A 24920-nucleotide genomic window follows, 5' to 3' on the forward strand; every position below is an offset into this window, starting at 1 on the left:
GGTCCCCACCTGCAGGGGGGAAGCTTCACAAGTGGAGGAGCAGGGCTGCAGGTGTCTGTCTGTCTCTCTCCCTCTCTACCTCCCCCATCCCTCTTGATTTCTGCATGTATCTCTCCAATAAGTAACTAAAGATAGTAAAAGAAAGAAAGAAAGAAAGAATAAACATGCTGCCCCCACCCACCCACTGGAATCTGATGTCCAGTTTTCATGTTTCCTCCTGTGCATCTGCTTCCTTGGAAACTTGTTTTTCAGATAACTTAGTCCTTACTGAACAGAATTTAGTTAGATATGTTTTGCTATTACTTATTGGATAGAGACATCTAGAAATTGAGAGGGGAGGGGAAGATAAGGGGGAGAGACAGAGACACTTGCAGCCCTGCTTCACCACTCGCCAAGCTTTTCCCCTGAAGGCAGGGACTGGGGGCTCAAAACTGGGTCCATAGGTACTGTAACGTGTGTTCAACCAGGTGCGCCACCACCCGGCCCCCTTTGAAGACTGTTTTTTACAGAAGGTATTGTTTGGGATTATTATATTTTTCTATTTTAACGTATCAAAGAATGCTTCTCAGCCATATACCTGTGCCAGCCAGGGTCAAGGCGAGGCCCCGCTTGGGAAACGTGTGCTCTGGTGACAGGTGGGGCGCCCCAGTACTCTGGGGCCTTCTCTCTCTCTCTCTCTCTCTCTCTCTCTCTCTCTCTCTCTCTCGACGAGAAATGTCCAGGAGTGGTGAAATAAAGCCTTCACGAGGCCAGGCTTCCACAAGAAAAGAAAAGAAGGCAGTATCAGTCTGTAGGATCAAAATCTGCTCTAAGTATGGAGTAGTCTGTTTATTTCCTTGGTAGTCATCAACTCTTGAGACAAGCTTGTTGTTCAAGACCTCTTGTCACTTTTTCTTTTAGCCATTTGCCTACCAATGAAAGATGATTTCAGAATAGGTTTAAGTCCTAACCAGATACTTATTTCTTATGTAATGTCTTATGTATAGGAAATCCGTACTCTTGTTATAGCAGGACTTGATGAGATACTTGTAGAAGGACTTTGTCTCAGTAAGTACTCTAGAAGTCACTGTATTGTAGGCATTTCAGATATACTCAATGCTTCTCTCCTGAAAGAAGTTATAGAAAAATATCGTTTATCATGCTTCTGTTTTTTTTTAAGTATATATTTATTTATTTTCCCTTTTGTTGCCCTTGTTTTTTATTGTGGTTGTAGTTATTATTGTTGTTATTGATGTCATCGTTGTTGGATAGGACAGAGAGAAAAGGAGAGAGGAGGGGAAGACAGAAATGGAGAGAGGAGGGGAAGACAGAGAGGGAGAGAAGGACAGACACCTGCAGACCTGCTTCACCGCCTGGGAAGCGACTCCCCTGCAAGTGGGGAGCCGGGGGCTCGAACTGGGATCCTCACGCCGGTCCTTGTGCTTTGCGCCACGTGCACTTAACCCACTGAGCTACCACCTGACTCCCCACGCTTCTATTTTTAATCCCTCGCCTCAATCTTTTCTGTTTATAATTAGAAAGAAAGCAGTTAGTAAAAAGAGCAGCTTACTTCTGTCTTTTGGGTATGGTAAGAGCGGTCCAAGTTGTTTCTCTAGTCTCACTGGAGGCTAAACAATTCATCTAAGAATAGCCTTCACGAGTCCCTACCACTCCCCCCAAAAAAGTTGTCTGTAAAATGGATTAAACTCGGGGGTCAGGCAGTAGCACAGCAGGTTAAGAGCACATGGCGCAAAGCTCAAGGACCAGCGTGAGGATCCTGGTTTGAGCCCCAAGCTCTCCCACCTGCAAGGGGGTCATTTCACAGGCGGTGAAGCAGGTCTGCAGGTGTCTTTCTCTCCCCCTCTCTGTCTTCCCCTTCTCTCTCCATTTCTCTCTGTCCTGTCCAACGACAACAACAACAATAATAAACACAAAAATGAGTTTAAAAAAGGAAAAAAAAGAAATGGATTAAACTCAAGGTAAGCAAATAGGAAATCTTTAAACTTCTGTGAAATTTTTGTATTTGAAGTAAAAAAAAAAATGTTTTGTATTCAAATACTCGTACTGACAGTTAAAAAATAAATAAAATGAATGTCTGGCCAGGCAGTAGTGCAGCGGGTTAAGTGCTCATGGTGCGAAGCACAAGGACCTGCATAAGGATCCCGGTTCTAGCTCCTGGTTCCCCATCTACCTGTGGGTCACTTCACAGGCAGTAAAGCAGGTCTGCAGGTGTCTTTCTCTCTCCCTTTCTGTCTCCCCCTCTCGATTTCTCTTTGTCCTATCCAACAATAACAATGACAACAAGGGCAACAAAATGGGAAAAAATGACCTCCAGGAACAGTGGATTTGTAGTGCAGGCACCAAGCCCCAGCAATAACCCTGGAGGCAAAAATAATTAAGTAAACAAATAACGAATGTATTTTCCAGTAAGATTGTGTCCACTTGGAATTCAGTTAATTGCTGCTTTGTTAGAGTGAGAAAGTATAAACTGTGGTTTTCGTTTTGTCTTTTAGAGTTATGCCCAGCCAAGCCTTCAGTACATCCAGGGCCAGCAGATCTTCACGGCTCACCCACAAGGGGTGGTGGTCCAGCCAGCCACAGCGGGGACCGCAGTCGTCGCACCAGGGCAGCCTCAGCCCTTACAGCCAGTAAGAAATCCTTTGACTGCAGATAGTCTCCTTGGCTGCCTACCTTCTGCTCAGCAGACACGCTTTTTGTTTCTTTTCCTTTTCTTTCTATTTTGGTCACCAGTTTTACTCAGGTGTTCAGGTAACCTGTGGGTGTTTCGGTAGATCACTTTGTCAGCTAACAGGAAAGCTTTCGCTGTTTAATCACATAGCAGAAGCATATGGGGAGACCTTGATGAATTGTTACATTGGGATGAAGTAGGAAATAGGCTGTCAGATCAGCAATTTAGAAAACTGACAATTCTGTAAAACAGCTTCTTGAAGCAGTCTGGCATAGAGGCTTTAGACAGGTAAAACAGTTAATGGAGATGGGATTTAAAATAAAAAGCTACACGTAAAACAGGAAGTTAGCTAGTGGGACAGTGTGTACATAGTATTTAAAGGCTTTCTCTGACTTAGTCCCTTCTTGACATTTTGAATACAAATACAAGTAAAATTCTTGTCCTCTCCTCAGAAGTTAACATTCCAACAAAAGAGTTAAGTTCCACAATAGTTCTAAAATGTAGTTAGAGTTCCTTGTCACAGAAATACAAGTAAAGAGCTCGAGGGAGGGAGGAGTTGTTCCAAGGAGGGGAGAGCGGTTAGCAATTCAGTAAACGCGGAGCTATTCAGACCTCCCCCTCCCTGAAATGCTAGGAAATGGATCCAAGCCTTTACTCATCTGGGATTCCGCTGCCTCCTAGTGGCCTCCTAGGGCATATGAGGGGAGGAGGCTGAGAGGAGAGGTGCAGTAGCACTGCCTCGCCATCCATGAAGCCCCCGCCTGTGCCCACGGCACCCATGGCTCTCTGTGCGGTGTCGGGACTTCAGTCACAGCTAGAGGCTTCACTGTGTGAGCTGTTTCCTAACTCTCTCTCTCTCTCTATATATATATATATATATTCTATTCTCATTATCTTTACTTACTTACCCCGGATAGAGGCAGCCAGAAATAGAGAGGGAGACAGATGGAGAGACACCTGCAGACTGCTTCACCGTTTGCAAAGCTTTCCCCATGCAGTTAAGAGACTGGAGCCTTGAACCTGGGTCCTTGCACATTGTGACATGTGCTCTCAGCCAGGTGCGCCATCACACAGCCCCTCAAATATTCCTAAGTGACAGAAACTTAAGTGGAAAAGAGGTCGCTTTTCGGGTTAGATAGCTTCAGAATGTAGGAATTCAGGCAGGGCCAAAAGGAAGGTGGCGCAGTGGATAAAGCATTGGACTCTCAAGCATGAGGTGCTGAATTCAATCCCCGGGAGCACATGGACCAGAGTGATATCTGGTTCCTTCTCTCTCTCTTCCTAACTTTCTCATAAATAAATAAAATCTTTTAAGAAAAAAGGGGAACGTATGGGGTTAGGTAGGGTCCTCAGTACATTGGAACATGGGGTTTGCATTCCTGAGAATCACTTTTCAGTCCCTGCAGCCAGCACATGCCAGAGCTAAAAGTGCTCTGATGTCTGTCTGTCTCTGTCTCGCTCTCCCTCTCTCCCTCCCTTTCCCCTTCCCTCACCCTTTAAGTAGGCCTGTGGCCAGGGAGGTTGCTCAGTGGGCAGGCCGTGCACTGTGCACCTGTGAGGGCCCCATCAGCTCTGGTGCCACAAACAAGTCTTACCAAAGACGCGTGAAGGGGCAGCTCTGGGAAATGGGGAGTGAGTAGGGAGGTAGACAACACAGTGATGTGCCAAGATCTATGTTAGTTTAAATGTGGCCATGTTTTATGGGCTAGGGAGGCGGTGCGGTGGCAAAGCTTTGGACTCTCAAGCATGAGGTCCCCAGATCGATCCCCCGCAGCAAATGTGCCAGAGTGATGTCTGGTTCTTTCTCTCTCCTCTATCTTTCTCATAAATATATAAAATCTTTAAAAAAAAAAAAAAAAAAGTGGCCACGTTTTATCTGAGCCTTGAGATCTGTTACTTGTTTAACTGCTTAACCAAAATTAGAGCAATAGAAATCATTAATTACCTTCCAATAAACAACAGAGGGTCTAGTCTGGAGTGGCTGTCATAGAATAAGATGAATTGAATGGCTTAAAAATCAGAGTCATTTTCTCAGAGTTCTAGAGTCAGCAAGTCTGCAGATTGAGTCTTTCAGATTGGGTGCCCCTGAAGCAGCTGTCCGGGCTTGCAGGCGGCTGTTTTCTGTGTCTTCATGGCCTTTTCCAGTGCAGCTTCCCTGACGTCTGTTCCTCTTGAAAGGACAGACCCTTCCTTCAGACCTCAAGTAATCGTACTACCCGCTAATGTAGTGTGTCTCCAAATACAGTTCCATGGGGGTTAGTGTAGTATGTCTCCAAATACAGTTCCATGCGGTTTGGGACTTTAGCATTTGAATTTTGGAGAAATGAGGTTAGTCAGTCTTCAGCAGTAGTTATAAGGTTTTTGGTATATGTCTTTTAACATTTTTTAGTATGTTTTGCCCTTTCACATTTTTTCATTGTGATATGTTCAGTGCTGAACTGGGAATTCTCTGATAAATCCCTAAAGCTCTTCACGTCCACTGACTCTGATCATTGCCCATTCCTATTGTCTTTGTCTTTTGTCTTGTCTCTGAATATTATCACTTTTTCATTTTTCAGATTTCCTTTTTGCTATTTCCTTCCTTTCACAGGTTGATTGTCTTCTTTTTTTATTTCTTTTTATTTATTTATTTATTCTCTTTTGTTGCCCTTGTTTTATTGATGTCGATGTTGTTGGATAGGACAGAGAAAAATGGAGAGAGGAGGGGAAGACAGAGGGGGAGAGAAAGACAGACACCTGCAGACCTGCTTCACCGCCTGTGAAGTGACTCCTCTACAGGTGGGGAGCCGGGGGCTCGAACCGGGATCCTTACTCCAGTCCTTGCGCTTTGTGCCACGTCCGCTTAACCTGCAGTGCTACCACCTGACTCCCGATTCTTTTTTGAAAAGATGAGGTTGATGAGGTTTATAAGTGAGCTTTTTTTTCCTTTCCAGGAAAATTTAGATACCACTGATCAAGAACTTGTATGCTTGTTTCTTTTAGCCTGACATGGTTGTGACAAATAGCCTGCTGGATTTGCCCCCTCCGTCTCCTCCCAAACCAAAAACCATTGTCTTACCTCCCAACTGGAAGACAGCTCGAGACCCAGAAGGGAAGATCTATTATTACCATGTGGTCACGAGGTAAGCGGCGCTGGCACTGTGTGGGCATTCCCAAGTCATCCACTGTTCCGCTTCTGAGCCGCCCGTGGTTTATTTTGTGTCCTCACGAATGAAGATGCCTGTGTCAGCGTTCATTTTCTGGCATGATAGCATAGCTGCTCTTCCTTCCTGTAGGCAGACTCAGTGGGATCCTCCCACGTGGGAAAGCCCTGGAGATGATGCCAGCCTTGAGCATGAAGCAGAGATGGACCTGGGAACACCAACATACGACGAGAACCCCATGAAGGTGAGTGTGACCTGCGCTCATACGTGTAGAGGATCCCACAGTGGAGACGGAGCTAGGAAGTCACATTTGAGAGGAGGATGTTGGCGAAAGCTGTAGCCCGTATCTCTGAGCAGATGGTTAGGTTGCCTGGTAAGCAGAACCTGGTCATCAGCTGGTCAGCTCTGAGAGGAAAGCCCCAAGTTTTGTCAGCTTCCTCTTCTTGGGGATGTCTGTCATCACAAGTACCTTCATGATGTTACGGTGCTATGGGAATAAGAACGGGGGGCACACCCAGCTGAGGACCCGGACTTGAGGCCCTTGCCCCACATGCAGGCGGGAAGCTTCACAAGTGGAAAGGTAGATCTGAGATGTGTATCCTTCTCTCCCCCTCTCTGTCTTCCCCTCCCCTCTCAGTTTCTCTCTGTCCTGTCAAGTGAAACGGGGAAGGAGGAAAAAATGGGTGTCAGGACCGGTGGATTTGTAGTGCCGGCACTGAGCCCTAGCAGGAACCCTGGTGGCAGTTAGAAGAAGGTAGGGGTGAGGGTTGAGGGCTTCTGCTCCAGGCTGCAAGCAGTCTGAAATGCCTGTCTGGTGCGTGCCCGTCTGCACTCCCCTGAAGTGACTCAGAACCAGTGTGCAGTGCTCATGGTCTCCATGGGACAGCTCGTCTGGAGTGGGCGTGGGAAGCACATCAGCCTGATGCCTGGTAGTGGGCAAAGCTGGGGGAGAGGTAGCATTGTTGGCAGGTCCTCTGAATGCCAAGACTGCTTGGCAGCTCCACTTCTGACACTGGTAAGAAACACTGGGAGTGTTTCTCGGTTGGCATCCTTGGACCAGTTCTGGATAGAGGATCTTTGGTGTCTTGGCATCTACTCTTCCGCCCACTGGCTTCAGTGGGTCTTGTTTCCTCACACTGCCACCCTGACCCACACTATCTTGGCACCTCTTTGGTCTTTCCACTCCAGAGAGCCTCTCTTACATGTTAATACCACCTTGTACACTCTGGGTATCTCTGCCCTCCGAGGGAAAATAAAAAGATGAGCATCAGGGTGCACAGGACTTGAATGGCAACCGTGGTGTGTGGTGAAGGCCTTCAGGACAACGTTTGCCTTTGTCTTGGAGTCCTGGGATTTCGGGGCTGGGAGACCTGCTCGGAACAGGGGCAGGTCCCACACCTACTTCATCTGTCGACGGTGCCTCTAAAACAGCTGGACATATGTAGCCTGGTCAAGCCTGTAGCTCTGACCTAAGCTGGAAAATTGACACTTGTTTTATAGGAAAGCGGCCTAGCACCAGATGACAGGTTTGAAGTGTGAACTGAAATTAACCATAGACTACGCACCTTAGGTATCCTGGTTGGTAGAAAAGAAGGTTCTGGAACATTACAGCTCTACAGATTGACCTCTGTGTGTTTTGTTTTTTTCATTTCTAGACTTCAAAAAAGCCTAAGACGGCTGAAGCAGACACCTCCAGTGAGCTGGCTAAGAAAAGCAAAGAAGTATTCAGAAAAGAGGTAGGGTTTGGCCAGCTCAGGCACAAAGGCCGACGAGCCTGGGTCCTGTCCTTGCCTCCGTGTGTGTACCTGTTAACAGTGCTGGAGAGCTCTGCTCTGATTCCACAGTGTAGCAGTCGCACGATGCTTCACTTTCTATTTCATCCCCACAGTAAAGACGGAGTAATCGAGGGAGGCAAGAAAAGAATTGTGGTTTGTGTTTTTTTTTTCTGTTTTATTTTCTTCAGAGTGCCACTTGTAAGGGGGCCGGGGAGAGGGGGAGAGCTATTTTCCACAGCACTGCTCAGCTCTGGCTTGTGGTGGTGCTGGGGATGGAACTTGGGACCTTTGGTGCCTTGGGCATGGAAGTCTTTTTGCAAAATCACTATGGTCTTTCTTCAGCCCGAGAGAGGAATTATTCTTTTATGCAAGTGGAGAATGTCTTAAGGTTCAAAGATGGCAAGTTCATGTTTTAGACAGGACACTTGAACTTGGTCCTCTGACTTCAAATCTGGTTCTTGTTCCGTTCTATCTGTTGAAGACAGCTGATCCTTAAGGGGCTGGGAGAATGTAGCTCACCGTTATGCCATTGTAAATGTGTATTTCTGCTATCAGGACACTAGACCTCTTCCCTGTGACTTTGTTTAGATAGAGACAGAGGGGCAAAGAGAGTGTGAAAAAGACCAAGCCCCAGCGCTTCCTCCAGAGCACTGAAGGCCGGGCTTCAGCCTGGGCTGCACACATGGCAAAGCAGTACACTGTCCAAGTGAGAAGGTCACCAGCTCAAACACTTTATTTATTTTTACTGAGAGAGAACAGAAGCACCACTGTGCAGCATGTAGTAAGCGCCGTGAATGAAGTTCGAGACCTGATGTTTCCCAGGTCAGTGTTCCACTGCTCTACCTCACGGCGATCTCACGGCATCCTGATGCTCAGGTAGCAAAACGGACTCATGCCTGAGGCTGCAGGTTCAGAACCACACACACGCACACACGCACACACGCACACACGCACACACGCACACACACACACACACACCACCAGAAGCCAGAGCTGAGCAGTCTTCCCTCCCTCTTCTCCTCCCTCCCCTCCTCCCTCTCCCCTCCCTCTCTCTCCCTCACAATCTAGAAGAGAAAACGAAAGAGGGTCCTGTGAGGTAGAATCCCCGGGTCCTGTGAGGTAGAATCCCCGGGTCCTGTGAGGTAGAATCCCCGGGTCCTGTGAGGTAGAATCCCCAGGTGCAAAGCCTTGGTGGCGTGCGCGCGCGCATGTGTGTGTGTGTGCGTGTGTTGTGTGAATGACTGAAGGAGTTTATCGCCTGTTGGAGAATACAGAGCTGTGAAGTTCAGTGTCGGCAGGTATTTGCCACAATAGGGTTGGAACCTGCGATTTGGGTGTCAGGAGAAATTCTTGAATCAGGTGCTAGAACTGACTAGATCAGGAGGTGTAACTTCAGGCAGAAGGAAGTATTGCCCCTTTCAGGGGACTGTAAGCAGCCTGTAGACTCTGGGAGAAGCTGCTTGAGGCTGTTGGGAAATGAGGCTGAGCTGAAGCGTGTCTTCATGTAGGGCTTCATGCAGGGTTTTCAGCTGAGGACAATGCGATCTGACTAACTGGGGAAATGCACTGGAGGGGAAGCACGCACAGTCAAGGGGGCTGTTTTCTTTCTTTCTTTCTTTCTTTCTTTCTTTCTTTCTTTCTTTCTTTCTTTCTTTCTTAATATTTACTTCCTTTTTGTTGCCCTTGTTTTTATTGTTGTAGTCATTCCTGTTACTGAAGTCGTTGTTGTTGGATAGGACAGAGAGAAATGGAGAGAGGAGGGGAAGACAGAGGGGGAGAGAAAGACAGACACCTGCAGACCTGCTTCACCGCCTGGGAAGCGACTCCCCTGCAGGTGGGGAGCCGGGGGCTCGAATCGGGATCCTCACGCCGGTCCCTGAGCTTTGCACCATGTGCGCTTAACCCGCTGCGCTACCGCCTGACTCCCCAAGGAAGCTGTTTTCTTTTTCTTTTTAATTTTTTAAAAATATTTATTCCCTTTTGTTGCCCTTGTTGTTTTTACTGTTGTAGTTATTACTGTTGTTACTGATGTTGTCGTTGTTGGATAGGACAGAGAGAAATGGAGAGAGGAGGGAAAGACGGGGAAAGACAGACAGACACCTGCAGACCTGCTTCACCACCTGTGACGCGACTCCCCTGCAGGTGGGGAGCCGGGGGCTCGAGCCGGGATCCTTACGCCGGTCCTTGAGCTTTGTGTCACGTGCACTTAACCCGCTGCGCTACCACCTGACTCCCTAAGCGGGGTGGGGGGGGGGGGCGGCGGAGAGATGCTGTTTTCTTTTTGCCTCCAGGGTTATCGCTGAGGCTAGTGCCTGCACTAGGAATCCACTGCTCCTGGAGGCCACTTTTCCCATTTTTGTTGCCCTTGTTGAATGGGGCTGCTTTTTACTTGAGTGCAAGCTTTACCTAAAGACAGAGCATAGTTTCTCATTGCCCCTGTGTTAGCCTTGTGGAATGATTGCTATTTCGGCCTAGCTAACCAGCAACTATTTAGTGCTTTCCTGTGGTTTAGCCTTGCTTCTTGAATGTCTGAAGGAGGGTTGGGTTTCTGGGATAGATAGACTCTCTTAAAGATGTTCCCTGACAATGGGACTATCTCTGATCTCCTATTCTCTGTCTGTTGAGATCTTGGCCTCACGTCCTTCCAGAGGTCTTGTGCCAAGAGTCTGTTTGATCTGCGTAGGAAAGATACATGAGAAAGGCAGTTCTGGAGGATGTTACAAACGTGCCCACAAAGCTGAGAAAATGGATTATTACTTTCTGTCGCCTCACAAATGTTTTATGTCCAATTTGAATGATTTTTCTCTTTATCTTTTAATACTTCATTCATATATATATACACACACACAAGATCTGGCATCTGGGATGCTGGAGATTGAACTGGGGGCTTTGGGTTTCCAAATTCAGCATCCTGCTCACTGCACCACCTCCCAGGCCTGAGACTTTTTTCTTATGTGCAGCTTAATGGCACCAAATATATAACTGTGTTAATAGGGCTGGGGAGATAACATTGCTTATGCAAGAGACTTTCATGCCTGAGGCTCCAAAGACCTCAGGTTCAAGCCCCAGTACCTCCATAAACTAGAGCTGAACAGTGTTAAAAGTAAAATATTTGGGAGGAAAAATAGAGGGAGCTAGCTAGACAGTGGCACAGCTGGCGAGTGTACACATCACAATGTGCATCGGCCTGGGTTCAAGCCCTGGGTCTCCTGTGGTCAAGTAGTGCTGCTAATGTCTGTCTTTCTCTCTCTCCTCTTGCCCTCTCAATTTCTCTGTTCTGTCAAAGAAATGACAAAAACAACCAAAATGTGTTTTCTTCAAAAAATGTTTTAAAAATAAAATCAGAGCAAATAAAAAGTGTTGTATCCTTGCTCTTCTCTCACTAGCCACCGCACCACGCTTCTGTAGAACTGAATCTTCAGCTGGTTACTGAGCCTTCTTGGAGTAGACTAAAATGGCCTGCCTTCCCTTATTCTAGGAGTCAGAAAATGTAGCTATTATCTCTGTAATGTCAAAGACCTGCATTTTGTGAGCTGAACCGTGAAGCTGTCATGAGACTCACCAGTGAAGTGATGCCACTAGACCCCTTTCCTGATCGTCTGCGGGCTCGCTCAGTCTCAGTGCGCTCTCTCTCTCTCTCTCTCTCTCTCTCTCTCTCTCAGGACTGACCCAGGATCCCTAAGTCTACTAGACCCCTTTCCTGATCGTCTGTGGGCTCGCTCAGTCTCAGTGCTCTCTCTCTCTCTCTCTCTCTCTCTCTCTCTCTCTCTCTCTCTCTCAGGACTGACCCAGGATCCCTAATATCACCCTGACATTCTAGCATTTGACTGTCCACACTGCCCAGCCTGAGAGAGAGGGGAAAGGGGAGAAGTGGCAGGCTCCTACTTGCTGTCATTTCTGACTGGTTGCTCCATGCATTCGGTTGCCGTCTGTAGTCTGTAGCAGTGTGTTCTCCTTCCCCTGCCAACAGATGTCTCAGTTCATTGTCCAGTGCCTGAACCCTTACCGCAAACCTGACTGCAAAGTGGGGAGGATCACGACAACCGAAGACTTCAAACACCTCGCGCGCAAGGTATTCCGCCCGCCTGTGGCCTGGCCGCGTTCTGGGGAGATGAAGGTGTCTAGGCTGGTGGCTCCGTGACCAGGGGGAGGTCTGAGAAGGGAGGCGCCCTGTTTGAGGGTCGTGATTCTCTCTGAAGTTTCACGAGGTGATGTTCCTCGTTCTGGTGATCCCAACACCAGCCTGCCCTAGCCGCCACCCTTACTCAACTCCCAGTGTTGGTGGGTGGGCCCACCGCCGCCTCCTCTCTGACCGGTGACCGTGGTCTGTGTTTGTGTGCCTGAACAGCTGACGCACGGTGTCATGAACAAGGAGCTGAAGTACTGCAAGAACCCCGAGGACCTGGAGTGCAACGAGAACGTCAAGCACAAGACCAAGGAGTACATCAAGAAGTACATGCAGAAGTTCGGGGCCGTTTACAAGCCCAAAGAGGACACCGAGCTAGAGTGACCGCGGGGCCAGGGTGGAAGGACAGGTGAGCAGGTGGGAGAGAGGCTCGGTGACAAGTGCTGGGAGCCGCCCCTCTCGTCAGGGCTGTGCTACTGACGACGACACACCACCCTGAGAATCGGAAGCTACAAAAAGGAGCTCCGTCTACAAAGCGATCCTTGTGGCGAGATGCTGGGGTGTGGTGAGAGGCTACTGGAGGCCACGGCTTCAGGGAGATCTTTTCTCCGAACCCTGCCGAGGCCCGACCCTGCTCTCAGACCTGGGTCTCCCCTTTGGCGGTGCTGTGAGCGCACAGACCCATGCGCGTCCCCACGTATGACCCCTCCCCGTGATGATCTGTATTATATTTTAATGTATATGTGAATATATTGAAAATAATTTGTTTTTCCTGGTTTTTGTTTGTTTGTTGTTTTGCTTTTAGCCTCTACCGTGCTAGGATCACAGGAAGACTTTGTAAGGATGGTTTAAGTTCTCCTGCAAGGTTTAATTTCTTATCATGTAAATATTCCAGAGCAGGCTGACTTGTGGTTTTGGCCAGCCTTGTGCTATGTTGATAAGATTGATTTACTGCTTAAAATCACTTTACTTTATCCAATTTTTACTGAACTTTTTATGTAAAAAATAAAATCAATTAAAGAACCTGGCATGTGTGTTCACTAAAAGTCAAGTGGGTCTGTGTGTCTAGATATGCCACTGGAGAGAGTGGGCAGAGCCCATGGGGCCGCAGGCGTGTGAAAGTCAGCATTAGTACCTTGAGGTGTGGGCTTGGCATCAGGTCACTATGCTCAGGGGTAGGGCTGAACAGAGGAAGTGGCACTGTCTGCAAGAGAAGGACAATGACTGATTGATTGTCTCCAGGGTTATTGCTGGGGCCCGGTGCTTGCACCATGAATCCACTCTTTTTTCTTTTTCTTTTCGTTGCCCTTGTTTATCGTTGTTGTTATTGTTGTCGTTGTTGCTGGATAGGACGGAGAGAAATGGAGAGAGGAGGGGAAGACAGAGAGGGGGAGAGAAAGACAGATACCTGCAGACCTGCTTCAGCCTGTGAAGCGACTCCCCTGCAGGTGGGGAGCCGGGGGCCTCGAACTGGGATCCTCACACCGGTCCTTGCGCTTTGTGCCACGTGCGCTTAACGCACTGTGCTACTGCCCAGCCCCCGACAGCTTATTTTTTTAATGTATTTTATTTATTTATTGGATAGAGACAGCCAGAAATTGAGAGGGGTGGGGAAGATAGAGAGGAAGAGAGACACCTGCAGCCCTGCTTCACCACTCGCAAACCTTTCCCCCTGCAGGTGGGAAACTGGGGGCTTGAACCTGGGTCCTTGCGCATTGTAACATGTGCGCTCAACCAGGTGCGCCACCACCTGGCCCCCAAGAAGGACAGTTATGTTCCCTGTTTAGCTCCTGATTGAGGAGATGGTTGAGCCAGTACCCTTCAGCATCTGAGGTTTCCCTGCCCCCCCCCCCCCCCCCCGCCCAAGTCCAGTGGGATGGTCGTGATGTTCTGACTGGAGCCCCTGACACTTGGACACTTGACATGAGAGGGAGAGTCCGAGGAGAAGCTCTAGACACCAGCTTGTGGTGAGTGTGGCCACCCCCAGATGGGCAGCATAGTGGACACCCTCCCAGCTGCATGGAGCAGTTGCATGCTCACCGAGAAAGGCGAGGTAATTCAGCCTAAGGATTTTGCGTGATACCGAAGCCACCAAAAGCGATAAACTAAAGCGTGATATTCTAGCAACTCTCAGCCCCTTAGTTTCTGCCTTTCTATTGCATTGGTATGTTTGAGCAAGTCACAGGGAGCGTTTCCTCTTTGTGGAGGGAGGGTAGTCTCTCCCAAGCACCTTCCCATACTGGGTTTGCATTCTGGCGGCACGAGGACACCCAGGACAGCACTGTGGTCTCTCTCCTCTCTATCTGAAATGATAAAAAGGGAGAGAGATTGGCGGGGCTGCTGGGCCAGGCGCACGCGCGCGCACACACACACACACACACACCTCTTCCACTCTGCCCTTGACACCCTTGGGGACAGATTTCCCCTGTGGCGCTAATGGGCCCAATACTGTGGTCTCTCTCCTCTCTATCTGAAATGATAAAAAGGGAGAGAGATTGGCTGGGCCGCTGGGCCAGGCACACAGACACACACACGCGCACACACACACACACACACACACACACCCCTCTTCCACTCAGCCCTTGACACCCTCGGGGACAGATTTCCCCTATGGTGCTAATGGGGCCCCTAATCCAGATTCATTCCCGCCACTCAGCATAGGCTCTCAGCCACTGCCGACACAGCTCGGCGAGACAGGCAGGTGCGATTCCTCGGTGCACAGTCTGACCCTCACTGTCTTTCCGCCGAACCTGTCGTGCTTTCTCTCTGGAGTCGCCTCAGGATGAAGGTACTACAGCCCTGATTTTCTTTATTTTAACAGTGGCCTGGGAGATAGCCCAGCTGGTAAAGAGTGGTATTTTCATGCCCAGAGTTCCCGGCTCAAGACCCAAGCAGCAGGTTGGAGTAGGAACTGGATTCTTCTCTTTCCTCCTCTGAGAGACTGGTATGAAATAAATAAAAATCTCCAGAGCCAGCAAAATAGCTCACCTGGGTAGTGTGTTGCTTTGTCCTGTTTCCCACCTCGGCTCAAGCCTGACCCCACTACACTTGCCCTCTGTCTGCCGCCATCACGCCTTTTCTTTTTTTCTTTATTTTTTATTTAGAGGTGGCGCAGTGGATTAAAGCATTGGACTTTCAAAAGCATGAGGTCCTGAGTTCAATCCCCGGCAGCACACGTACCAGAGTGATGTCTGGTTCCTTCTCCCTCCTATCTTCTTCATGAATAAATAAATAAAATCTTTTTAAAAAACGGATTTTATTTATTAATAAGAAAGGAAACCAGACATCACTCTGGTACGTGTGCTGCCAGAGATTGAACTCAAGATCTCGTGCTTGAGTGTCCAATGTTTTATCCATTGCACCTCCTGGGCTACTGTCATGCTGTTTCTATCTGAACAAGGAAAACTAAACTTTAAAGGAAAATGCTTATAGGGTTAGTCAGCCCTCATCTTCCTGAGGGCTAGCAATAGCTGCATTCACATGAGCTTGCTACTCAGAGCAACCAGTCTTCGTCACAGTCTCAGCAGTGGATATTCCCACGGGATAACTCAACACCCCACCCCACCCCTACCCGGGACCAGAACTACTGGCTCCCCACCTCCTGAGTGGCAGTTTCTCTAACGAGTTTTTGTTATTAATAATAATAGGTTACAAAACTGTAAGTTGAGTGGTCCGGGAGGTGGCGCAGTGCATAAAGCACTGGACTCTCAAGCATGAAGTCCCAAGTTCAGTCCCTGGCAGCACATGTATCTGAGTGATAGTGGCTTCTTTCTCTTCTCTATTTTCCATTAGTAAATTGATGGGGGGGAAAAAAAGATTGTCAGATCTCTGTAGTTGTACCCCACGCCCACCACCCTCCCACCTCCACCTCCCATGAGTGGTTTTGCTTTTTTTTTTTTTCTGCCTCCAGGGTTGTCAGTGGGACTTGGGGCCTGCACTTAGGATCCACTGCTCCTGGTGGCCGTTTGTTTCGTGTTTTGGTTGTTGCTCTTATTGTCGGATAAGGCTGGGGCAGGGGGGAGATGGGGAGAGAGAGACAGACACCTGCAGACCTGCTTCCCCGCTTATGAAGCGACTCCCCTGCAGGTGGGGAGCCGGGGGCTCGAACCAGGATCCTTGCACGGGCACTTTGCGCCACCTGCTCTTAACCTGGGCACCACCACCCCGCCCCCGCTGGCTGTGCTTTTTAAAAATATTTATTTATTTCCCTTTTGTTGCCCTTGTTGTTTAACATTGTTGTGGTTATTAATGTTGTTGTCGGATAGGACAGGGAGAAATGGAGAGAGGAGGGGAGGGTAGAGAGGGGGAGAGATAGACACCTGCAGACCTGCTTCACCACTTGTGAAGCGACTCCCCTGCAGGTGGGGAGCAGGGGGCTCGAACTGGGATCCTTACGCAGGTCCTTACGATTTGCGCCACGTGCGCTTAACCCGCTGCGCCACCGCCCGACTCCCATGGCTGTGCTTCTCAAGCACCCTGTTCCTGGTCTACGGCTGGAGTCGTGAATGAGCACGGCTTTGTTGGCTGATGTATTCCAAGGAGCTCCATTTCTAAAGTATTGGATTTATTTTTTATTTTTGAAAGAGATACAGAGAAAGACACAGAAACACCAGAGCCCTGTGCAGCTCTGGCTTATGGTGGTTCAGGGGATTCAACCTGGGACTTCGGAACCTCAGGCATGAGAGTCTCTTTGCAGAACCGTTATGCTGTCTCCCCAAGCCCAAGAAGCTCCATATCTTGTAGAAGGAATTAGTGTCATAAGCAGTGTCCACCCACAGTAGCTAAAATGCCGAGTCCAGGGGGGACCGTGTAGGGACAATGGGGACATCCTCAGATGTGACACTGGAGTTCCGTGGGGCAGGCAGAATAGTCTGTCCCCCTCTCCTGAATCTCTCCATCTGGGTTCACCCCAGAGCTGAGTACTTCCCTGCCTGCAGACTCCCAGTCACCACTCTGGACCAATTCCCTCCTGTATCAGATGCCACCGGAGTGGCAGAGCTGGTCCCAGCTACTGGGGGGGTGGGGGGGGCAGCTCCAGAGGTGGGCTGGTGGGGAAGCACCGACTCACACATGCCCGAGAGACACAACCAGGCAGACCCCCGGAGCCTGCGAGGCGGGACCCCCGGAGCGGCTGGGTGCCCCCTGCTCACTCCAGCCGACCCGAAAGCCTGGTGGAGTCAGCAGGGGCTCAGCACATTCAGGCCGCAGGCCCCTTTGGCTCTTTCTCATGTGGGAAACGAAGGACTGGGCCGCTGGACCTACAGGGCCGGTCCTGCTGGGCCCCGCTTCCTGCGGCCTGAGGACGGGAGGTGAGGTGTGGGCTAGGAGCAGCCGTCTGTCTGCACACGGCCTGCAGAGCCAGGTGCAGAAGTGTGTGCGTGCCCCCGACTGCATGCAGGGGGTCTCCGGAGCCTGCTTGGCAGGTGAGCCCGCAGGGGCGGCCGAGGGAGGCCTGGGGCTCTGTCCCCACCCCGCTCCTGACTGTCAAGTCCACGGGTTCTCGTGAGAGAATGGAAGTCCCAAATTGGACTGGTTCATTGGAGTAGAGAATTATGTCTTAGAAACGAGGTAAGATGAAATCACTGATGCACTAATAGTTTCGCACCTGGCCCTGTGACCCTGAACGGAATGTTCTCCTTGAAACTTTTACCCAAAGATAAATTAGCAAGGACATGTTAAAACGCCCAATCATGCAGACCCCCCCCCCCCTTCTCTCTTTAAAGGAGGATGACTTTCAAGCCTCGGGATCTCAGAGCCGACGGGACCCTGTTTGGTACCGGCCTGAGATCTCCCAGCTGGGATTTGTCTTGTCTTTTGTCTCTGTTGTAAGTTCATTCTTTCAAACTTAAGAATAAATTCCTTGAAGTCGGGCGGTAGTGCAGCGGGTTAAGCGCACGTGGCTCAAAGCGCAGGGACCGGTGTGAGGATCCCAGTTCGAGCCCCCGGCTCCCCACCTGCAGGGGAGTCGCTTCACAGGCGGTGAAGCAGGTCTGCACAGGTGTCTGTCTGTCTCTCCCCCTCTCTGTCTTCCCCTCCTCTCTCCATTTCTCTCTGTCCTGTCCAACATCGACATCAATAATAACTACAACAATAAAACAAGGGCAATAAAAGGGAATAAATAAATATTAAAAAACGCTTATTCTAGTGCTCAGGTCACATGTCTTTCATGGCTATCACATGTCTTCTAGAAAAGAAACCTAGAGGGGGTCGGGCGCTGGCGCAGCGGGTTAAGCGCACGTGGCACTGAGCACAAGGACCGGCGTGAGGATCCCGGTTCGAGCCCCCGGCTCCCCACCTGCAGGGGAGTCACTTCCCAGGCGGTGAAGCAGATCTGCAGGTGTCTGTCTTTCTCTCCCCCTCTCTGTCTCCCCCTCCTCTCTCCATTTCTCTCTGTCCTATCCAACAACAACGACAACAACAATAAAAAACAAGGGCAACCAAAGGGAAAATAAATATAAAAAAAGTCGTAAAACAATATTTAAAAAATAAAGAAGAAATTCCTTACACCTCACATATATTCGGGAGTCGTGCCAGTCCCTGAGGGTTCGGCCAGCCCCGCCTCCACGGGGCCTTGAGGCTGGAAGCAGTGGGCGCCCCTGGCGGCTTCTCAGGAGCGAGCCGAGGGTGCGGCCTCCCCGGGACAAACGGGCGCGGCGGGACAAACGGACGCCGAAGGGCCGGGCACGCAGGTCGGCCGCGGCTCGCGGCGGACTAGACCCGGGACGGGCCGGGGCGACGCGCAAACTGGGAGGCGGCACAGCTACAAAAAGTCCGAGTTTATTGCCGAGAGGAGGAGAGCTGCGGGGCGCGGCCGTGCTCCGCCGGACCGGACCCGAGTGGGGCTGTGCAAACAGTGCAGTGCGGGCCCCGGGGCGGGGCGGGGCGGGGCGGGGCGGGGCCTCCCGGTCGGGGGCGGGGCCTCCCGGTCGGGGGCGGGGCCTCCAGGAGCCCCCGCCAATCCCTGAGCTGGGCGGGGGCGGAGCCTCGCCCCTCCCCCGCGTGCGGGCCAATGGGGTCGGGGCTCCCGCGGCGGGGGCGGAGCTTGAGCAGCGGCCGGAAGGAGGACGGCGGGGAGGCCGTCAGCGGGCCTCGGCGGGGTTGTACTCGGTCTCCCCGGAGGACACCTGCGAGATGCGCCGCGACGACGAGCGCCACAGCTTCCGCGCGAACTGGCCGCTGCGCACCTGCGGGCGGCGGGGGTCAGCCCGGGCCCGGCCCTGGCCCCCGCCCGCCCGCCCGCCCGCCCGCCCGCCCGGCCTCACCTCGGAGGGCCGGCCCGAGCCCACCACGATCAGCTTGCCGTCCTCCAGGCCCACGAGCACGTGGCTGCGCTCCTTGGTCACGGCCACGCTGCGGATGGGCACCTTCATGGGCAGGGGCGGCGCCGCGGGCAGCAGCCTGGGGGCGGGCGGGGCGGCTGAGGGCGCGGGCGCTCTGCAGCCTCCAGAGACAGATCGAGGGACAGACAGACACCCGCGGCCCTGCTGCTTCATCGCTTGGGGCGCTTCCCCCCTGCAGGGTGGGGCCCGGGACTCGAACCCGGGGCCTCGCGCCCTGTCCTGTGTCACTCAGCCCCGCCCTCAAACACCCCCCCCCCCCCGCCTTTTTTTAATCGTCTATTTATTCATTGGATAGAGACAGCCAGAAATCCAGAGGGGGAGACCGACACCCGCGGCCCTGCTGCTTCACCACTCCTGAAGCTTCCCCGCTGCAGGTGGGGCCCAGGGACTCGAACCCCGGGGCCTTGCGCTCTGTCCTGTGTGACTCAGCCCTGCCCTCCCCCCCCCCCCCCCCCCGGCCTTTTTTTAATTGTCTATTTATTCATTAGCTAGAGACAGCCAGAAATCCAGAGGGAAGGGGGAGACAGACAGACACCTGCAGCCCTGCTGCTTCACCACTCCTGAAGCTTCCCCGCTGCAGGCGGGGACTCGAACCCGGGGCCCTGTGCCCTGTGCCCTGTGATGAGAGCTCAACCAGGCGCCCACCGCCCACCCGACCACCCGCCAACACCGGCTTCTGGCGGACTCCCCAGGACGGCTAGATGAAAGCCTGGAGCCTGAAGGCAGCCGGGGGGAGGGTTTTCCTGGGGCTGGCACAGATGGCACCCGTCCTTGAAGCGTGAAGACACACGGAGGGGTGGGGTGTAGGCCGCCGGAGGGGCCCCGCTAGCACCCCTGGCCAGTGACCGTCGCCCTGAGGAACCAAGACCCCGGGGGCCGGGGTGGGGGGCTCACTTGTCGAGGCGCAGGATGTGCAAGGCACACTGGGCCGTGCCCAGCAGGACAAAGTCCTCCGCCACCGCCAGCGCGGTGGGTTGCTCCCTCAGAGGCCGCGACGCCCGCAGCCGGCCGTTCACCGAGTACAGGTGCAGGGAGCAGGTGACCTGCAAGCAGCAGCGGGTGTCGGCAGGGTCGGGGTCCCGGACGCGTGCCCCAGCTGCGGTGGGGAGGTGCTCCTCCCCTCCTACCTGGGCTCCCGGACGCTCCCGTGCTGAGCTCTGCACCACGATCTGACCCTCAGAGCCCAGTGCCAGGTGGGACACGGGGCCCGGCAGCGCGGCTCCCGGAGGCCGGAGTGTCGCCACGAACTGGCCACGGCGTACGGTGTGGATGATCACAGTCCCGTCCTGCGGGCAGGCGGCTTAGCGTGCGGGGCAGGGGGCTCCGGGCTCCGGGGGTGAGGGGCACTGCCCAGCGAGACCCAGCCTCCACGAGGCACCGGCACACACCTCAGATCCAGACACGGCCATGTCGAGTTCAGTGCTGATGGCCACGCAGCTCACGGCAGCCTCGTGCCCATACAAGACCTGCACCGGCTTTGTTGCCAGCCCTACCGAGAGACCACCCTGTGGGGAGCCAAGGCGACTCAGGGCTGGGGGCACCCCGGCCCCCGAATGACAAGGCTGATCGCAGAAAGAAGAAAGGAAGGCCCTGACCTGCTCGGGGCAGCCAGGAGAAGGGAAAGAGAGACAGGACAGGAGACCCACAGGGGGGTGGGGCAGGGGCGCTGGGCTGCAGGATGCGCTGGGGCTCCCCACCCAGCAGACCTGCTGCAGGAGCTGCCACACCATGCACGTGGTGTCCCGGGAGCCTGAAATGAGGTAGATGCCACAGGTATCCAGTGCAAGGCAGGTCACCACGTCTGTGTGCGGAACACAGTGTCAGCCCTCCCCGGGCAGACAGACAGACAGACAGACACGTGCACGTGCACACCCCACCTGCCGCCCCAAGGCCGCTCGTACCCAGGTGATGGCGGAGCTGGCTGAGCAGCTTGCCCCGGGGGAGTGAGGTCACTCGCAGGCTGCCGTCCCAGTGGCCGCCACTGAACAGCAGCTTTCCGTCCGGGGCCACCGCCAGGGCTCGTCCGTTCACGTCGCTGCCCGGCACCCAAGGGCCACTGAGCAGTCGCTGCGTCCTGCCGAGGTAAGAGGCGCGGTGGGCGAGGGTGGGGAGGGTGGGACGCCCTCCTCCGCCAGCGCCAGCGTGGACCGGCTGGGGCTCAGCAGGCTCCCCCACCCCACCCCACCCCGCCCCGCCCCACACCCCATCCTACTTGGGGCTGCCCATGTTGGGGTCTTTGCTGAAGCTGAAGTAGTTGTTTATGTTGCGGTCGTAGGGCAGCCAGCTGTGGGTGCCCAGCAGCCCACTGGCACTCACGGTCACCTGCAGGCAGGAGCAGCCACAAGTGGCGTGGGGCAGTCGGCGGGGGCAGGGGAGGGGAGGCCCGACCAGCGCACTCACCAGCAGGTCCGGGGAGCTCTGGCTGATGAAGGAGTGGGACTGTCGGTGGGGCACCAGGGCCAGCACCACGGGCACACCGTCACTGATGACCTGCGGGGACAAGGCAGGGCTGGCCGTGCCCGGGCGGCCAGCGAGCGCCACTACGGTCTGCTTTCCGGGGCACCGCCCTCCCCTTGCCTTCAGCCCCTGGGCTCACAGGCGTCGCATCCTCTGAGCCCAGTGGACCTTCAAGGGGGCATCTCGGTGGGTGAGTAAGATAGTGCGGCGAACAAGGAAAGTCTCCCTGGCATCTGAGACTTGGTCCCACCACAAGACTGAAAATGCCCACTCCCCCTCCTGGCAAGAGGAGTCAGGGCCGAAAACCTCATGGGCTGGGGCGAGAGCATAATGGTTAAGCCGACAGCTTTCGTGCCCGGCGCTCTGCAGGCAGCTCTGATACAACCTTCCTCTCTTTGTCTCTGAATGAAAATGTAGTCTGGAGTGATGAGATCAGGCATGCGTGGGGACCCAGTCACACGCACACGCACGCACCTGGTTGAGGACACACATCACTATACAGAAGGACCTGGGTCCCAGTCCCTGCTCTCCACCTGGAGAGGGGAAGCTTCCGGAGCGGCGGAGCAAGGCTGGAATGTCTGTGTGTCTCCCTCTCTTATCTCCCCCCCCCCCCCATGTAATTTCTCTCTGTCCTATCAGATAAAATAGAAAGAAAAGAAAAGGGAGTCGGGCTGTAGTACAGCGGGTTAAGCGCAGGTGGCGCAAAGCACAAGGACCGGCATAAGGATCCCAGTTCGAACCCCGGCTCCCCACCTGCAGGGGAGTCGCTTCACAGGCGGTGAAGCAGGTCTGCAGGTGTCTGTCTTTCTCTCCCCCTCTCTGCCTTCCCCTCTTCTCTCCATTTCTCTCTGTCCTATCCAACAATGACAACATCAACAACAACAACAATAAAAAAAAAACAAACAAGGGCAACAAAAGGGAAAATAAATAAAATATATAAAAAAAAAAGAAAGAAAAGAAAGGGGAAAATAGCCTCCAGGAGTGGTGGATTTGCTGTGCAGGCATGAACCCCAGCGACAAACCTGGTGACAGTTAAAAAATGTTTGTTGTGGGGGCCAGGTGGTGGCGCACCTGGTTCAGCGCAAACATCACAGTGTGCAAGGACCCGAGTTCAAGCCCTTGGTCCCCACCTGCAGAGGGGAAGCTTCTCCCTCCCCTCTCAATTTCTCTCTGTCTCTCTCCAATAATAAAGAAACAAAAATATATTTTTAAAAAATGTTGTTGGGGCTGGGAGAGAGCTCACGTAGTACAACAGACACTTTACCATGCACAGGCCCTGGGTTCAAGTCCCTGGCTACCACATAGGCACATCTGCATGGTGAAGCTTCCTGAGCAGTACAGCAGTGCTGTGGTGTCCTCTGTCTCTCTCCTTCTCTCTTCCTCTGTCTGTCTCTCACCCCCCCCCAAAAAATGGGCCAGGTGGCACTCCTGGTTGAGCGCACATGCTACAGTGTACAAGGACCCAGGTTCCAGCCCCCGGTCCCCACCTGCAGGGAGAAAGCTTTGCGAGTGGTGAAGCAGGGCTGCAGATGTCTCTGTCTCTTTCCCTCTCTAGCTTCCCTCCTCCTCTCAATTTCTGGCTGTCTCTATCCAATAAATAAAGATAATAATAATAAAAACAGAAACAGGGAGTAGCACAGCAGGTTAAATGCAGGTGGCCCCACTCCTATGGACATTTAATTTTTGACAAAGGGGCCCAGACTATTACATGGGGAAAGCAGAGTCTCTTCGACAAATGGTGTGGAAAAAATGGGTTGAAACATGCAGAAGAATGAAACTGAATCACTGTATTTCACCAGATACAAAAGTAAATTCCAAGTGGCTCAAGGACTTGGATGTAAGACCGGAAACTATCAGATACTTAGAGGAAAATATTGGCAGAACTCTTTTCCGCATAAATTTTAAAGACATCTTCAATGAAACGAATCCAATTACAAAGAAGACTAAGGCAAGTATAAACCTATGGGACTTCATCAAATTAAAAAGCTTCTGCACAGCAAAAGAAACCACTACCTAAACCAAGAGACCCCTCACAGAATGGGAGAAGATTTTTACATGCCATACATCAGACAAGAGGCTAATAAGCAGAATATATAAAGAACTTGCAAATCTCAACAACAAGACAACAAATAACCCCATCCAAAAATGGGGAGGAGGACATGGAGAGAATATTCACCACAGAAGAGATCCAAAAGGCTGAGGAACACATGAAAAAATGCTCCAAGTCTCTGATTGTCAGAGAAATGCAAATCAAGACAACAATGAGATATCACTTCACTCCTGTGAGAATGTCATACATCAGAAAAGGTCACAGCAGCAAATGCTGGAGAGGGTGTGGGGTCAAAGGAACCCTCCTGCACTGCTGGTGGGAATGTCAGTTGGTCCAACCTCTGTGGAGAACAGTCTGGAGAACTCTCAGAAGGCTAGAAGTGGACCTACCCTATCATCCTGCAATTCCTCTCCTGGGGATAGATCCTAAGGAACCTAACACATCCATCCAAAATGATCTGTGTACACACATGTTCTTGGCAGCACAATTAGTAATAGCCAAAACCTGGAAGCAACCCAGGTGTCCAACAACAGATGAGTGGCTGAGCAAGTTGTGATATATATACACAATGGAATACTACTCAGCTGTAAAAAATGGTGACTTCACCGTTTTCAGCCAACCTTGGATGGACCTTGAAAAATTCATGTTAAGTGAAATAAGTCAGAAACAGAAGGATGAATATGGGATGATCTCACTCTCACGCAGAAGTTGAAAAACAAGATCAGAAAAGAAAACACAAGTAGAACCTGAACTGGAATTGGCTAAATTCCAAGTAAAAAGACTCTGGGGTGGGTGGGTGGGGAAAATACAGATCCAAGAAGGATGACAGAGGACCTAGTGGGGGTTGTATTGTTATATGGAAAACTGAGAAATGTTATGCATGTACAAACTATTGTATTTACTGTTGAATGTAAAACATTATTTCCCCAATAAAGAAATTTAAAAAAATGCAGGTGGCGCAAAGCTCAAGGACTGGCGTAAGAATCCCGGCTCAAGGCCCCGGCTCCCCACCTTCAGAGAAGTCGCTTCACGAGCAGTAAAGCAGGTCTGCAGTTGTCTTTCTCTCCCCCTCTCTGTCTTCCCCATCTCTCTCCATTTCTCTCTGTCCTATCCAACAATGACATCAATAACAACAATAACTACAACGATAAAACAAGGGCAACAAAAGGGAATAAATATAAAAAATAAAACAACAAGAACAACAAAAAGGAAATAAGTAAATATTTAAACGCACAAACACACACACACACACTCCACTGAGTGCAGTGGAATCGTGCAGGTGCAGAGCTCCAGCAATCACTGGTGGCTCCAAACAGGAGTCCAGGTGCTGAGGCTGCAGGGAGGGGTGGAAGGGGGCTGGC

The 24920-nt window shown here is 51.9% G+C and overlaps 2 protein-coding genes across 14 annotated transcripts in view; one reads left to right on the forward strand and one right to left on the reverse strand.

Annotated features, from left to right (window-relative positions):
• SETD2 (SET domain containing 2, histone lysine methyltransferase) overlaps positions 1 to 14704 on the forward strand; it is a 69707-nt gene extending 55003 nt beyond the window's left edge. For 2 of the 3 annotated variants that reach the window (XM_060204841.1, XM_060204843.1), the window contains 6 exons: positions 2493 to 2627; positions 5651 to 5790; positions 5944 to 6055; positions 7467 to 7547; positions 11557 to 11658; positions 11935 to 12740. In XM_060204841.1, the coding sequence (XP_060060824.1) occupies positions 2493 to 2627; positions 5651 to 5790; positions 5944 to 6055; positions 7467 to 7547; positions 11557 to 11658; positions 11935 to 12096 (732 nt within the window). In that variant the 3' untranslated portion in view covers positions 12097 to 12740. Of the gene's footprint in view, positions 1 to 2492; positions 2628 to 5650; positions 5791 to 5943; positions 6056 to 7466; positions 7548 to 11556; positions 11659 to 11934; positions 12741 to 14533 lie in introns of those variants that run through there. The other variant, XM_060204842.1, reaches the window with a different exon arrangement.
• A 3777-nt stretch (positions 14705 to 18481) lies between these two features.
• Positions 18482 to 24920, reverse strand: part of NBEAL2 (neurobeachin like 2) — a 45313-nt gene continuing 38874 nt past the window's right edge. For 9 of the 11 annotated variants that reach the window (XM_060204836.1, XM_060204830.1, XM_060204837.1 and 6 more), the window contains 9 exons: positions 21453 to 21542; positions 21265 to 21374; positions 20954 to 21126; positions 20759 to 20853; positions 20441 to 20557; positions 20180 to 20338; positions 19947 to 20095; positions 18975 to 19110; positions 18482 to 18896 (listed from right to left, as the gene is read on the reverse strand). In XM_060204836.1, coding sequence (XP_060060819.1) covers positions 18792 to 18896; positions 18975 to 19110; positions 19947 to 20095; positions 20180 to 20338; positions 20441 to 20557; positions 20759 to 20853; positions 20954 to 21126; positions 21265 to 21374; positions 21453 to 21542 — 1134 coding nt within the window. In that variant the 3' untranslated portion in view covers positions 18482 to 18791. Of the gene's footprint in view, positions 18897 to 18974; positions 19111 to 19946; positions 20096 to 20179; positions 20339 to 20440; positions 20558 to 20758; positions 20854 to 20953; positions 21127 to 21264; positions 21375 to 21452; positions 21562 to 24920 lie in introns of those variants that run through there. The other 2 variants (XM_060204839.1, XR_009553259.1) reach the window with 2 other exon arrangements.

The sequence above is a fragment of the Erinaceus europaeus genome, chromosome 12 (genome assembly GCF_950295315.1).
Source record: "Erinaceus europaeus chromosome 12, mEriEur2.1, whole genome shotgun sequence".
Lineage (NCBI taxonomy): Eukaryota > Metazoa > Chordata > Mammalia > Eulipotyphla > Erinaceidae > Erinaceus > Erinaceus europaeus.